At 44.1% G+C, this 16,549-nt stretch overlaps 1 protein-coding gene and 1 long non-coding RNA gene across 29 annotated transcripts in view; one reads left to right on the forward strand and one right to left on the reverse strand.

The window, feature by feature from the left end:
- MAPK8IP3 (mitogen-activated protein kinase 8 interacting protein 3) overlaps nucleotides 1-11,735 on the reverse strand; it is a 73,257-nt gene extending 61,522 nt beyond the window's left edge. For 22 of the 28 annotated variants that reach the window (XR_001524097.3, XM_015642789.3, XM_015642777.3 and 19 more), the window contains exon 1: nucleotides 11,355-11,735. Coding sequence is in view for 27 of the 28 variants with exons in the window: in XM_015642789.3 (XP_015498275.1) it covers nucleotides 11,355-11,672 (318 nt within the window). In the remaining variant the exon portion in view is untranslated. The remainder of the gene's footprint in view (nucleotides 1-11,354) is intronic. The other 6 variants (XM_015642784.3, XM_015642782.3, XM_015642779.3 and 3 more) reach the window with 1 other exon arrangement.
- Nucleotides 11,736-11,830: 95 nt separating this feature from the next.
- The window catches only part of LOC117245132, a 7,007-nt gene continuing 2,288 nt past the window's right edge, over nucleotides 11,831-16,549 (forward strand). Inside the window, exon 1 of the long non-coding RNA XR_004499383.1 lies at nucleotides 11,831-12,627. This is a non-coding gene — a long non-coding RNA (uncharacterized LOC117245132). The remainder of the gene's footprint in view (nucleotides 12,628-16,549) is intronic.

Raw genomic sequence — 16,549 nt, forward strand, 5'->3', positions numbered from 1 at the left:
CAGACTGACCCTCCCACATCTCGGACCCTGCTCCAGGCTCTGCCTCAGCGTTCACCCATCCAGCTGCTCTCATCTCCCAATGGGACTAATGACAAGGTTAATTGTGACAGAAGATGCAGGAGAAGAAAGGGGTGCACCAAGAAGGGATGGGCTTCTGGTAGAACATCTGGCCTTGGTAACAGCCTTAACCTTATTTCCACCAGGATGGCAAACAAGAAGGAAGGTGTGGCTATGAAGTCCTGCAGATGACACTAGACTAGGAAGTGTCACTAAAGAGAACAAACTATCACAGAGAAAAACTGGATGATGCTGGAGACCAGAGCAATGCAGGGCTGAACAGCACTTGAGTGCACATGAGAACCATCACTTGTGGTGATGGCTGTGAGGAGAAGGATGGAGAGGAAGGAGCTGAGGAAGGAGCTGATGATCGGCGTCATGGTGACATGCTCTGGGCCAGGTGCAACTGCAGCCACAGAGGGCAGAGAGGAGATGGACATGCTGACATTTCAACTACTCCATGTCATATAGGCCACACCAGACTGTACTAACAAATATGAAAGCCCTCACATAAACCTTATTACTAACACTTTGAAAAAGGCCATGGGACACTGGGACACTCACAGAGAGCATTTACACACTATAAGGCACAGGTAAGTTTTCTCTGGAAAATCACATGTTATTCCTCCTGCCTCTCGGAGAGAGGATCAGACGGAGCACCAGATGTGGCTAGGGGTCAGTCAAGGAAATATGAGGGATATAAACATATCCCAATATATCTATAAAACAAGACTAGGCTGGCCAAGTGACACATGGCACAGGCCAGCAAATCTGCCTTCTTTGGCAAGGGAACAGAGTTTGGCTCCAGGGCCCTGTAGAGACCAGACAGGACAGGACCAGTTTCCCTTAAAAAAAATAAAGAAATAAATACTTGGTAGGGAAAAAATTCACTAATCATAAAAGACAATGATAGCACGATAACAAACCAGGAAAACCAGGCCATGAATTAAAACCCAAAAAAGTATTCCATTGCAATTTTGAGGAAGGATAGAATAGAGGCAGGAGGTTTAACCAAGCTTGATACATTTATGAAACAGATTATGTTACTTGAGTTCCTGCAAAACTCAAGGACTGGACATGCTGACTCAGGAAGTCCTTTCCAGTGCTGCTGCCCTGAGATTTTAAGGAAGAGCAGGTGTTTCTGAGAATGCTGGTAGCAAAACAGCTACAGAACTGGGGCAAAAATTACTATGCAGTATGAAGTCCTTAGGGCTCAAGTCTGAAGTAATTCAACTTAAACCAAGACAGTGCTCAGTGATGTGGCTATACCTACTACAGCTACACACATTTTTAATGTTAACCTTAATGTGGGTGTATAAACACACAGCTTATACTATCCAATATTAACAGGTGGAGTGGCTGTCAGACATCCATCACCTTGTAACATGCATGACCTCCTGCTTCACACACTGCTTCCACAGCAGACTACTCCATGAAAGCAGTGCACTTGGACAGACGCATTCCCAGTAAAATTCCCTGGTAAGAACTAGTTTAAGGTAAGTTTCCTTACTTCAAGATCATAAATGTGGATCCTCTCCAAAATCATAGTGCCCCAAGTGAAGCAAGTGTAAAGCATTCAACTATCACTGTCCAGACTTTGGCCTGCCTGATTTTAATTTCTTCCTAAATATTTTATGTATTTTTACATGTATGACATTGCATTACTGAAGTCACAGTTTTCTGCCTTCTGCATAGCTTAGCACAAGCGTCCATTCTGGGAGATAAAAGACATTGACGCACTGGTTTTAAATGCTGCCCAGAGACGAGCATGGATTACAACAGACAGTGAAATAAATATTAATGGAAAAACATTGTAAAAAGAAAAAAAAATAAAATTACACAAGCTAGTAGTGTAAACTTGTCTTCCTTTGTGAGGGCAAAAAATATATTTGTAGGTATTTTTGTTATCTGGAATTATGGTGCAAATTATGTGGTGGTTTTGACTGAACTCAAGACCACTACAAAGGCCACCCAGCTGAAGGAATGGCAAGGCACACAAAAACCAGGGAGGTGGGACAAGGTGGGGCTACTGAAATGTCATCAGTGATTCAAACAAGTAGAATTTACAGAAAGATGCTGCAGTTTCAGTTATCGCTGATACAACAGTGGTTGTGATGAAAAACTCTGTTAAGCTACAGAACTAACCCAAGAAGTGTTAAAACCTTAGTTTACAAGTTTAAAAGTTAGTAACAAAGTGAGCAGAAGATCAAGACCATGCACAAGTGAGAAGCAGAACAGCCACTGGCAGCTGAAGGGGAGTAGGCAGGTGGGAGGGCAGGGCCCTAGAATGAGGGAACAGCATATCACTGAAGCCACAGTCACCTAGGAAGGAAGGAAGAAGATCGCCTGATGTACAACCCCAACTCCAGCCCAGGAGCAGCAGGGCAGCCTATGGAGGCAGTGGAGTCACTGTCCCTAGAGGTGCTCAAAAAACAATTGGACATGGCGTTCAGCGCTTTGGTCCGGTTGACATAGTGGCAATGGGTCCAACCTTTGGGTTGGACTTGCTGATCTTGAAGGTCTTTTCTAACCTGAATGATTTTGTGATGTCCCTCCCGAGACACTGTACTCCCCTCCAAAGTAGAATTCCCTGGTTTTGCTAATAAGTAGAGATTACTGATTAGCTCAACCAAAACATGTACTTGAGTTCTCTTACAAAGTCATCATTGAATGGTGAAAGAAAATGATAAAATACACTGAAATGACATCTCTCTCCATCATGGGGAGGGGAAGGTACTTCTCCATACCGAAGTTCTTAAAAATGTATGGTACCTCACACTGTACACTTCCCCTATATGTGCTGTTCATAAATGTGTTGCAAATAAGCTCTTTCAGTCCTTTTTCAAGCACAGAATCCCAAACCCAAAGAGGGCAAAAAGCTAATGTGTTTTTGGGCCATACACCTTGAAAATACCCAACCATTAACAGATCAGTAAATTTTCCTGTTTTCAGTTAGTACTTACAATTATTATATACAATTATCTTTCGGGCGAAACTCAGCAAGCGTCCAATGGGAAAATCTTTCCACAAAACCTTGCAGGTGGACAGGCAGGCAACCCTCTGCTGATGTTGTCTTGAGAGGGACAAGCAGGTCTGCGCTGGAACTGAGTAGCAACTCGCATTTATACCACCAAGTGGGATGGCCAGGACCCAGGCAGAACAGGAAAGATAATTAAGAGCCTGAAACTGTTTTTAACAGACTCAGTTGAGCATCATGTCCTGCTAAGAGCAGGTCCCTTCCAACCAGGGCACTGGGACAGAAGATAGACACCAGCAGGTATTCATGACCAGAGAAGGCCACATCACAATTCAACTCAGGAGCAAAAGGTTTGGTGCTTCCCACTGAATCCTGAAATAAAGCCACCTGTCCTGCCAGGCAAGATACACCTGGGACATCCCTTGCTTCCTCCTCAATGGCATGATAGTACCCAGTCTGCTACAGCCTGTCAGAGGCACCAAGACAGCCAATGATGATGGGGATGTGGGCTGTCTTCATCCTCTCCAGTGGACAAAAGAAAGAATGAAGGTGTCAAGGTGCCTTTGCTAGGTGGAAGACCATAATTTTCAGGAAAATGAAGACTGACTGGAGAATTTTCTTGAAACTTCAGTCATTACAATCCCTCTCCAGACTTGATGGGATATGGGGGGATGGCTTTAAACTTCAGGAGGTTAGGTATTACAAAGAAATTACTCCCTGTGAAGGTCAGGAAGCGCAGGCACAGGTCGCCCAGGGAAACTGTGGATGCCCCATTCCTGGAAGTGTCCAAGGCCAGGGTTTGGATGGGGCTTGGATCAAGATGGTGTAGTGCAAGGCGTCCCTGCCCACGGCAGGGGGTGGAACGAGATGAGCTTGAAGGTCCATTCCAACACAAACCAGTCTGTGATTCTACTATTTAAATCCATCTGCAATGGTGATAAAGCCAAATCCTCCCAGACTTCTTGGCTTTTCTCTTAAAACTCTGCATCCTGGATCTCCAGTAGTAACTTCTGCCTACATATACCTGGGGACATCCCGAAAGTATGACTAACAAATCAACCTGCAAAGCCATTAACAGAAAGGGACCAGGCAGCAGCTCCTTCATTACACCAGAGGAAGAAGTTCCTCATCAAAGCTCACTTGGGGATCACAGTTTGACTTGTGCAGGTAACCCTGCATAATTGAGGGGAAACCTGGCAATCACCTCTGATCATCATTATCAACTGATATTCAGATATTCCTAAACTGCTTTTTAAATAAATCACAGCTCATAGTGCTTGCTCACAATTTTATTTACGAGGCAATTTTTAGTAACACACTGATATTTATGAATATTAATAATTGCCATGAGCTTGAGCAAGGATTTGTATGAAGGCTCTGTGTTTGGATACAGATTTTTTCACTCCAAGATTAGTGAGAATAAAGGTTACCAGATGGCAAGGACTGATTCCTCATAGAGACATGATTTAGAAGTATGCATCATAGGGCCAGTCTCTATTGCAAAACAGCGTCACAAACTGTCTTTGGTACATTCCTTTAAATTAACAGAACTTGTAAACAGAAGTGTCTCTAAATGCATTTCATCCCAGCAGTGTAGAATTCATAAATTTTTTTAGAAAAAATTTTAATAACTAATTACGTGTTTATAGCAAGTGGCTTTCCAATAGCTGATGTCCTATAACTTTATCTCTAATAAGCTAGAAACATGTATAGTTTTCACCAAAAAAAAATTACTCTGCACACAAACTTTTGATGGGGTGAAGATGAAAAAAGTACAGTGAACAAGTACAGAACAAGCCGCTTCTGCATCTCTCAGAGCATAACCCCAAAGCATCTGTACCTCAGCTCTCAGTAGTGCATTGGGTATCCTCCATCAGACCAGCTGGGGAGAAACCAGCAGCAGGACACACGTCACTCCACAGCACAAAGCCAGCACTGGCTGATCCCACAAGAGCTGGGGTCCCCAGCACAGCACATTCTACAACCCTCAGGATGCATCACTGCTGCCAGCCTGGGTTCCACCCGCACTGTCACCCCACCCCATAGCCAACAATGCTTCATTGCCCTTCTCTAGAGCCATGCACAAAGGATGAGACAAAGAAAAAAGGGCAGACTGCCACAAAACTGCCATCATACCAGGAAAGGGAAGAGAGCAGTCCCTACCGTGCTGTCCTGTGGGCAGGAAGAGGGGAGGCACCACCTGATCCAGAATGGCAGGCAACACCCCTGCTGCTGGCAGAGGCAGCTCTCCACCCTCACTTTGAGCAGACAAAAGGCATCACTGAGTTACCTCCCAACAAATGTCACAATCTACCTTCAGAGGAAGGAAGGAATAATGTCTTTAGTGTTATTAGTATTAACATCAATTCTAGTCCTGCATCAGAAGATACATGATGGGATAGTAAATTTTTAACTTATAATCCTATTTAGTTTTATTGCTGGAAGGTTTGTAAGGAAAGGCATGCTCAGCATCCCAACACTGCCAACCCTTTTCACAAGAGGCACATGCTGACTGTCAGCCAATGCAGTTAGCCACTGTCAATTTTAGGAGCTCCCTAAACAAAGACACAGAGTCTTTAGAAATGAGACATTTATTCTGTGCAGGTTGCAAGGTGTAGGTTTCCACAAATCAAGCACAATATAGTTACATCTTAAGCCTCTCTAACACACATCCATGCCTACTTAATGCATATTTCTTTGTATGACAATCTTAAGTAACACTTGAAACACAAAGTTCTTTATTAAGCAACTTCTGTCACAGCAGTTATCAGACAACATGTTTACAAAAGGTGAGAAAATTCAGCCTGAGGAGAGATAATTCAGCTTGAAGACACCATGAGGAGGTTGTAAGGATGACCAGTAAGCTTCTTTCACCAGTTCAGAGAGAACATTAGAATCTTAATCTAAAATAACTAACCTACTTAGATACAAATTTCAAACTCAGGTATCTCCAGAAGCATTTTTTTGTTGTTGGTTACTTTATTTTACTATCTTCAGTTGCTGAGTTTTAATAATAATCTACAACACTGTATAACTGTATTGTGAATTAATCATTTGACCATGATCAATTTTGACTCATGGTCAAATGAAATCACTGAAAAAAAGGCGTGAGAGAAAATTGAGACACAATGGTTAACATCCCCAAAACGTGAAGTTTGCCTCACCCAGAAGACACAACGGGATCACCACAAATGCTCTCACTTGTGTTGCTTTCTAATTCTGAACAACTAAATGGATGTATTTTGGGAAAAAGGAACAAGTATCATAAATATGTAAGGAACATCTTCCTGCTCAGCAGAAGACTATCATTACAAGTATCGCAGTACTTCTGATGAGAATGAAAAATCTGGTTTGTCCAGGACCAAAAGCTTTTGTAAATCAAGGTAATTGCAGAAGAGAATTCAAGGTAAATTGGAATAACCCTCTAATAGCCTCTAATATCTACTCTGATACTTCTTCCATGGGTGAATGTCTTGGTTTGGAAGGCAGGTGTCTGTTAGGGAGGGCAGGAGCCTCCTCTGGAATGAAAAATGTAAACCCCCTCCCTCCAAATTATAATTTTGAAATTAAGGGGCTCTCAGGCAAAGATATAGGGGTTGGAGTAAGAGTTCTTCACTAGTATGTATAACAAGACACAAAACAACAATAACCAGGGACCCCATGAAAGCATTCTTGGCCGAGACGGGAAAGGATGGAGGAGAAGCTTTGCCTCACAAACCCCCTGCGGGCAGTCGTTCCCGGGGCCCTACAGGACTCTGAGGAACACTTAGCTGGTACGGCAGGAATGTGCAGAGATCCTGGGCTGGTGGATGAGGTGTATCAGAAGCTCCAGGGCGATGGCTGGCACTGCAGAACATCCCAGCAGTACAAGGGGTGTGAGGCCCACAAAAGAAGAAGAAGAAGCAGCTCCATCTGGGTTATGGCGAATTCCTTTCTCCAAGCAACAACAGCTCCAAGTGTGTTCTGCTCTGAAGCCAAAGAAGCGAGCTCCCCAGCAGCTACCCCCACCCTCCCTTTTTCCTGCCCCCATTCCCCCTGGGCCCAGACGAACTCTGTCTTCTCAAGCACCCAGTAAGTACCTGTAGTCAGGTTTCCCCACAATTAATGGGGAAAATTCTATAGGTGAGAAAAGACAAAAGAAAGGACACCTAACCCCATCATTATAATCTGACAGTGCCTGCAAGCTCCAGGAACGGACCAAGAGGGCGTGAAGGATATGGAGACAGATCAGGTACCCAGTGAACCTGCATTTCATGCTTGCCAGTTATTTTCACCAGCCTATAGTGCAAAGGATCCATGTAAAAGCATCTGGTCTCCCATACTCCACAAAGCTTTCCTCATTGGATGCTATGAGGTCTCCATCAAACTGCAGAAATTCCCATTAATCAGATATTTGTAAGATCAATTTTCAGGGTGGGGAAACAAAACACCTTCCCGGGCTGGAAGTCATTCCACAGAGAAAGCAGATACAAGGCAGGACACGAGAAAGCACTTACACTGAACACCAGGGGCTGGAGCCCATAACTATCACTTTTGTCATCCTTCCTCCCCATCTCCCTAAAGAGGAGGGTACAAGGTAGGACAATATTTAAGGCATCCCATAACAAATGGGGGGAGGTTGTTACAAGCCTTTGTGCTGTTTGAGATGCAGACAGGAGCAAGCTCGCCATATTTCCACAGTCAGAAAGCTCTTCAGGTACATGTGGCAGCCACAGTGCCCCTCACAAAGGACCACCTCTTCCAAAATACTGCCACTGATCTTCAAACAAGAGATCAGAGCCTTCTTATTACATTAAAATTACTTACTGGTAATTGAGTGTGCTTCTGAGGTAGATAACAATGCAAACAGCAAGCTATAACAAGGAGTGATGGCCCCAGAGACACAACAGCAGGAGACAGGCACACTGCTTCTTGTGGGAAAGGATGACAACACCCAGGTGTCTTTCAGTTAAAAGTTCTACACTTGGCAATGCCAGCAAAGGGCTTTCACAATTCACATCCTGCCCCTGGGGAATACAGGCACATGCTGGGGTCACCCAGCTTGGCAGAAAACTGGGGTTGCTGGCGGACACCAGGTTAAACATGAACCAGTGGTGTGACCTGGGGCAAAGAGTGTTCTGGGCTATGGCCACCAGGTTGAGAGTGCTGTGCCCAGTGATGGACTCTCTAGCACAAGGGGGACAGGGAAAGACTGAAGAGAGCCAAGTGAAGGGCCACAAGTATAACAAAAGGATTGGAATACCTGGAGAAGAGCAGGTTCAGGGGGTCTCATCAATGTATATGAATATCTGAAGGGGAAGTACAGAGATGAAGGAGCAGTCTCTCTCCAGTGTGCCCAGTGACAGAACAAAAAGAAATGTGCACAAACTGGATCACAGCTGGTTCCCTTTAAACAATGCTGTTTCCCTTTAAACATAAGAAAACCATTTTTCCCTATGAGCACTGGCACAGATTGCCCAAGGAGATCTTGCAGTCTCCCACCATCCTGGAAACAATCAAACACTGCTTGGACATGCTCATGGGCAGCCTGCTCTGGGTGACCCTGCTTGAGCAACGGGAGCAAATGAGCTCCAAAGGCTCCTTCCAACCTCAACCAGTCTATGGTTGTGTCAAAAGACCCATAGAGAAGCCCACAATAACAATGCTGAAGACAGCCCATTGTCACAGGAGGCAGGAACCATTGCTTCAAGGAAGCTGTTTCTCTGCCCACAGCAGGGGTGTTGGAACTAGATTTGGATCTAGGAACTAGATGTTGGAACTAGGTGTTGGAACTAGATGAAACTATTTCAAGTATCTATGAGTCTACAATTAATATTAATTTAATAAACCATACCTGTACAGTCTGCTGTGCACAACTGCTGCATAAAGATGAACAGCAAGGTACAATGGCTCTGCACAGTGGTAATCAGCCAATACAAAGCACATTTTTATGCCAGAACAATGCCCACCTGTGATACCAGTTACTTTGAATTTAATAAATCAACATAAAGCAACCATAACTCAGGGTCTTTGACAGGATATTGCAAGAGAACAGATCAATTTTTCATCTCCAACCTCTCAGTGTCCATTAATTGTTGTAACTGGCACTCATACACAAAGAGGAATCAAGACTAAGGTCAAATCCTGTTTCTGGGGAGGATCTTCCCAGTTAGAAGTGAAGATCCAACCCAAGACCTGAGGCATAGCCCACGAAACTGATACTGTTGGAGGAGTGGGATGGACAGTCCCTGGTCACTGTGGCACCGTTTCAGAGCTGCAATGCACATTCTGGGAAGAAAACACTTCTCTGTTTTTATATTGTGTACAATTACCTGATAGCAGAATTCCCATAATATGTAATTTACTGCAGAGTAAGCAGTACGTGGGAAACAAGTAAAGCTAAATAATGTACTTTGTTATATACCGAGGGAAACAGCAGCTGTGCAGTCCATGTACGACCTTGTAATAGGGGGTCTGTAGAGGCAGAATGCTCATTTATTCTCATAAGAAACACATTATCTATTCCTTTTTGATAACAAATCTCCTTGCAGACACTTCCCCCACTTACAGTGAACTGTGCATAAGGATGACAGAATATCTTCAGCAGCAGCAGCACTTTTTAAATATCACTTTTTAAAAATACCATTGGCAAATGGTATTTGCCACGGTTCTCAAGTTTCCTTGTAGGGAATGTAACTGCTATCAGTACATGTTTCCAGAAAACACATCCTGTATCTAGTAAGCCCAGAACAGAAATCCACTCCAGTCCAAAGATGCAAGATGGACTATTCCAACGCCCATTTGCAGTCTCATTTTTTCCCATAAATAGTTTACTTTAAAAATTAATTCTCAGAAGCTGCAAAATGCTGTCTCTATACAACATAAATAAGCCTTGCTACTCAGGATAATTTTTCAACCCCTACAAGTATTCAAAAGAACTTCAGGATCATTTATTAGTCCATTAATACATAATTAGAACTTGGGACTAAAACTTTTAACTGACTGGCTGTTGCTTTCAGAATCAATAATGGACCACAAGTCCTCCCCACTAAGTTACAAAGCTTCTTGCACATGACTATTAAGCAACAAGAACACATCTGTGAAAACCTTGCGTGTGTTTTACACCATTCTCCTGTTCAAGAACTATTTCATTAATTACCATTTCTTTTATTTTATTATTACCCCATATCAAATCAGAACCTGACTCCTAGGAAAGCAACTGAATCTTAAATCTTCTGCTCTTCCTTTGTCTAGAAGACAGAAAAACTCACTTTTTAGGAAGTTTAAAGGAGATGATATGGTGGGGATGATGTGGTGAGGATGGATTTTTTTCAGCACCAAAGCTCTATCCCAGCTCATAGACTGTCACTCCAAAAGGCTGAACAGCAATGTCTATGGCTCCCAGCCTTCAAGGCTGAAAGAATGTTGTGTATTTCAGCAGGGACAGGCACAGATGCAGGAAGATAAAAGAGTGCAGATCACCTCCCATCTGTCTTGTGTTCATTCAAGCGCCTATAACCTTTCTCTTCATCAGAGGGGTTGGATTTCTCATGAGCCGCTTCCAAACAACCCCACTAGCTGGGCAACCCTGCCCCGGTTCTCCCGGGAGTGCATTCACGCTCCAGGAAACGGCAGGTGATGACTTGGAAACGATTTTATTGAAACGCAAGGCAAAGGTTTGATAAAAATAAGTTTCAAAAATAAGAGGTTATACTCTAAAGGCAATTCTATGGTTCAACGAAACAGCTTACAGCTGACATTGAGAGTACTGGATGGCTGCACAAATTACCCATTTTAAAAACTATTTTTTACACGACAAATTATGCTGACCCCTCCGGATGCTGTTGGCATTGCAAAGTGAATTCCTAATTCCTCAGGAATTCCACAGGATTGCAGCTATTTTGGTTCGGCTTTTTTTCCCTCTCGCTGTCACGGGGCAGCTCAGCCGCAGTGGGCCCCGGCACCGCGGTGCGGCGGAGGAGCCGGGCCTGCCGGGGCCGGAGAAGGCCCGGAGGCGGGAGCCCCGCACCCTCGCGGGAGGGGATGCACCTCGCCGGGCCCGCCCCCGCACTCCGCTTCTAGAAAGTGCCGGTGGCCACTGCCCCGGGGCTCCCACCGCCCCCCGCCGCCCCCCCCCCTCCCCCGAGCCGGGCCCACCGCGGGGGCGCGGCCAGCAGGGACACGCCAGTGGTGGCGATCGGGGCGACGGAGCGAAGGTCTGTGAGAGGTGGCTCAACCGCAGCCCTGAGGAACCCCCGCCACCCTCTCGGCCCTCCCGCTCCCCTGCATTGGGGTACCCTCCCGGCCGTGGCCAAGATGGTCGCGGGGCGGCGGCACTCACCTCCTCGGCCTGCTTGCGCAGCGCCTTCTCCCGCTCGTACTGCGTGAGCAGCTGCTCGTTGTCCTCCCGCAGTAGCTCCAGCTCCACCTCGTGCTCCTGGTTGTCGGTGAGCACCGAGTCCAGGTTCTCCAGCACCGTCACCACCAGCGGCATCAGCTCCTTCACCACCTCCTCGTCGTAGCAGTGGATCAGCCGCTCGAACTCGCGGTAGATGCTGTTGGCGAGGCCCGAGACCCGCTCCGACATCACCGACCCCGAGCAGTAATCATCGCCCGGGTACCCCCCCACGCCGCCATCGTCCAGCTGGATCTCCAGCATCCTGCCAGCCGACAGCCCTCTGCCCTGCTCCGCTCCGCGCCCCGCTGACGTCGTCGTCGTCGCCGCCGCCGCCGCCACCGGGCGCTGCCCCGCCCCGCCCGCAGCGTCACGGACCGCCCAGAGCTGCTGGATCGGGGTCGCGGGATACCCGTGCTGAGAGCAGGCCCGGCGCCGTAGTGCTTCTTGCACTGGACACACGAAAGGCAGCGGTGATGGCGAGCCACCCGCGGCCGGTTCTGTCCCCCGAGTCCCGCGGCAGACAAAGAAGCGCGCACCGGGGCTCCACGCAAGGGGCGATGGGCGCGCGCGGGGCCCCACGCTGCGGCGTCACGCGCAGGGACACCGAGCATGAGCCAGCGCATGCCTGGGTCGCGCCGCATCTCGGACACGCACTGGCTCTGGGAGCCGCGTTAGAGACTCGTCACAGCCACGGTAGTTTTATTAGCAACATCAGGCAGCTGTAGTTGCTGCACAAAAAGCAGACAAGGACCTGTTCAGTTAGGGATGAACCGAAAGCCAGAGCGCAAAATTTGCCATCTCAAGTCCTAAAAGAAAATCCAGCACAACCACCGAATTTCATCAGTAGATTTCCCAAAGCAACAGCAGCACACACCAAATTACGGGCAGCAGCTCCAACACCCTCGGCAACCTCTAGCACCTTCAGCAGGTGTCACAGAAGTCAGAGTCTGCCACATCCTGAGCTCAGCTGAGTTTGGGCTGTAGAGTTGGAGGAAGACAGCAGGAATCATTCTCTGTACTGAGACCAGCCTGGCAGGAGAGTGAAATAAGGGGCTGATTTATGAAAAGGCTCCCCAGACCTTCATTTGGCTTAGGGCACCGAAGAAGAGTGTAATTCCAGAGTCGTGACTAACAATGACCCTAATACTGCACAAAGGGAAAGAACTTTAACCCTCCCCAGAAAGCCTAATTGCAATGGGAATATCACATCTCACTGGTAATTAAGAATTTTAAGTTTTATGATTGTTTTGTTCTATGTTACATCATTATAGCTGACTACATGCTGATAGACATGATTCAGAGCCTAGCAGCTTTTAGACTGCTGCTTTTATAGCAAAAACCTATTTGTCTCTAAAAAAGGAGAATTGAAAGGGAAGGAATGGAATGCAATAGAATAGTACTTAATGAAACAGGTATAGTTCACTTGGAAGGGTCCTACAGTAATTGAGGTTGAGGTGTAATTAGTTACAGGATGGATCACCAGTAGATCATGAGATGCCTGAATGTAACAGCCAGATTTTCAAATGTTTCCACACAGAGCAGGCCCAGCCAAGCACATCAGCGGCACTGAATGCATAGATATAAGAAACAGATGTGAAACAAATGTAAAGACACTTTTGCTTAAAAATTTCAAACCCAACAAATCACCCATGTTGGGCCTTGATTCACTCAGTCTTGTGTGGGAAACTTTATAGACTAAGAGGTCTATAAAGAGGTCATTCACAACAGATTGGCAACAAACATGAGCACATGCTTTATTAAATGCATGATTTCATTTAAAATATCATGAATACAAACGTAAAGGTGAACAGAGAGAAAAGCAAGCAGGTAAAGAGAGATGCAAGGTTTATTTACTAATTCCATATTACACTGAAGTCCTAATCTCATGTAATCTAGAGAGCATGTAAAAACATTTATAAAGTTTTCTTGCATGTTGGCCACATACATAAGAAACTGCAACAATGGAAGTGACACAAACTAAAGCCTGTTGAACTATAGGGACTGATGAGCTCATGGCATTACTTAGTTCTTCTGACTGTAATCCCAGCAGGTCTAGCATGCATCCCTGAGGGGTGGGGATATCAGTTGAACTGCATCCTCCTTTATACAACAGAATCCTGGTTCAGGTCCAGTGACATTGTTAAAGCTCCTGCTGAAAGACAGTGATTGCCTTAACTTAATTTGTACATTAAAATATACATTCCTATATTTATAAATTCATAAATAACTTCAAGTCTAAAGATGAGTCAAGAAATGGCAGGAATGCTAGGTGCTGCCATGTGTGAGAGTTAAAATACCACTTCCAGATGAAAGTTGGCAAGCAAAATATTTGCTTATTCAATCCCTTTTGGGGTTTTATTGCATCTAACATAGGAGTTTATCTAGGATTCAAATTGTTATTTGTTTAGCACTAACGGCAGACTAAAAACTGACTGTGCTATACATATGCAATTGTGTTATGGCCCTTTCCTGAAGAGCTTACCTTTCCAAGTTGGAAAAATAAAAGCACAAGGAGTGAGAAATAGATAGAAATACTGAGACTGTGCAAGGAAAATCAGAATTTTCCTTTCGTAATAACCATATGATGTCCAATTAACTATTGGGGTTTTTTCACCTGGACAGTTGAAACTTTGCTTTGTGAAAGAATTAGTATTTTTATGTGTAGCACGTTGGGTCTGGATGGTCTGGCCGGTGCTACCTCAGGATCCTCAGCGAGAGGTTCTCAAGAGGATGACAAATAAATGAGGGATGGGCATTGTTATAAGTGCATATTATATTATTGGCTTTTCACAAATGAATATTACATGTATAATGTCAGAAAACTTCGCTGTATTAATATAGGTTCTTCTATTTCTGTAATTGATAAAACTTAGAAATAGTGGTATAATACATATATCTTAGGCTGTAGCATGGTATTGAAGCAAAAACTACTTTTGTTTATTGTTATAAATGAAATTAGAATTTTGACAACTAGGTCCTTTGAGTTAATAACAGTTTAATTAAACATGAATACAATTTAGTGAATTGAATAGTAATTTGGCACAAAAGAATACAATTTAGTAAAAGAATACAATTTAGCAAAAACACACAATTTGTGTATTTAATTTGCTAGTAACTAAGTATGATTAAAGCATAAGCAAAACCAACCAGGGTACGGGGAGGGCTTGTTACCCTACATCATGTACAAAACTGACCAGGGTATTGGGAGGGCTTCCCACCCTGCCTCACATACAAAACAAAGCACTTCAAGCTAAACTTATATACTGAATGCTTATACATATTCATTAATGTTTCCCATAAGTTTCCTCCTATTTCTGATTTTTTTTGACTTTACGACACTATTCCTCATGGCGCATGCTTCACTTGTTGTTAGGGGGTCTTCAGTCTTCTTTTGGTGGTCTTTGGACGAAGGCTTACACTCATCCGCACTGTCCTCTTGTTATAAATCTCTATTGTGATATTGGCTTTCACAAGTATTAGGATGAATATTATATGTTAAATACTTCATGGCTATGTATGTACTTTTTTCTTGCTAACAAGTTTTAAGCTTAAAGGAATCTCCTAGTACAAGCAAGGAAACCCCAGAGGGCAAAGACAGTGGGGCCCAAGCTGTTATCAGCGGAAGGACAATGGCTGTTATCAACAGCCAGGACCAGGCCGTTGGCTGCAGCAGAAGGAGGACGGATGTGAAGCCCAGCTGTCACCAGGGCAGGACAAGGGGCCCAGACTGTTATCAACACTGACCATTTGCAAAAGAAAGGAAACCAAACTTAAAATAATGATTGTCAGCAAAAATAAAAACTATACAGAGCATGTTCTAAATAGGTGGAACCAGGGAGAGGACATGCTAAATACTTCTTGAAAAAGTTTGAATATGCATTAAGCCCTCACAGCAGGAGGGGATAAAAAGAATGTTCCTGAGATACCAGGTGTGTTCCTGGCAACCCGCCAGGGCACCCGGCCGTTTTAACTCTTTGCTTTATTTCCTTTGTCTCCTAATTGTCTTTTTGTTTATATTAAACTTTTTATATTTTATTAAATTAATCTCGTTTTTAACACTCTGGATAACCTTACAGGTTTGCGTGGGTGTACTAAGCGTTGTGTTATGTAAGTCCACTAATTAGTCCTACATTTAATGAATATTAGGCCCTATGCCTAAAGTTATTCTTATTTTGTCCATCTCAAGGCCATTTTTGTCTTGGGACATCACTTATCTTCCAAACTACATCTTGTATCTTAATTTTAACATGTAACAGCTGTGAAGGTGTACATCTGCCTTATAACACTGATTCTCTTGATTGCTTCTAATAATAACTTTCCAAATAGTTACAATTTAGTTAGCATGAATCAAGACCATTTATTACATTTATATAACCCAGAGAATGAAAAAGATAGTCAGAACCACCCCCCCGCATTCTTAGATTATTTTATCTAGATGAAGACAGCAGTGACCAGTGCTCCAAGGAAAGAATTTATTGAACCTCTGTTAGCAGGGAGTGTGAGACTCAGTGGAGCCATGAAAACTGATCTACTTGGGAGGCAGTGAGTTAAAACTAAACAAAAAAACATCTAAAACTTAAGAGGAATGTTTGAATCCTGTATGAGAATTTATGAATATGTAACAGGGTTCTATGTTTAAGGGACAATCCTTTGTTAGTAAAGTGTGCTCTCATAGCTGAATGCTGAGGCACCCCGGTGTATTTGTACATTTTACTTTATTTCTATCTCCTAATTGTCTTTATTAAACTTTTTAAATTTTATATAAAAATATGTGAACCCCGTTTTTCACAGGCATGATTCAGTGACCCGAAAAATAATACTTTAATACAAAAACAACGAACCAGACAACAGTATGGGTTTGACTAAAAAGGCAAGGGTCAGCATAGGTTACAAATTTATAAGGTAGGTTAGGGGTGGAGTCTATTAAAAACGAGATTCACTTAATAAAATATAAAAATAATTTAATATAAATAAAAAGACAATTAGGAGACAAAAGAAATAAAGCAAAGGGTTAAAACGGCCGGGTGCCCTGGGGGTTGCCAGGAACACACCTGGTATCCCAGGAACTCTCCCTTTTATCCCCCCCTGCTATGAAGGTCCAATGAATATTCAAAGCGTCCCCTCCCCTGGTTCCACCT

Source organism: Parus major, chromosome 14 (assembly GCF_001522545.3).
Source record: "Parus major isolate Abel chromosome 14, Parus_major1.1, whole genome shotgun sequence".
NCBI classification, from domain to species: Eukaryota; Metazoa; Chordata; class Aves; order Passeriformes; family Paridae; genus Parus; species Parus major.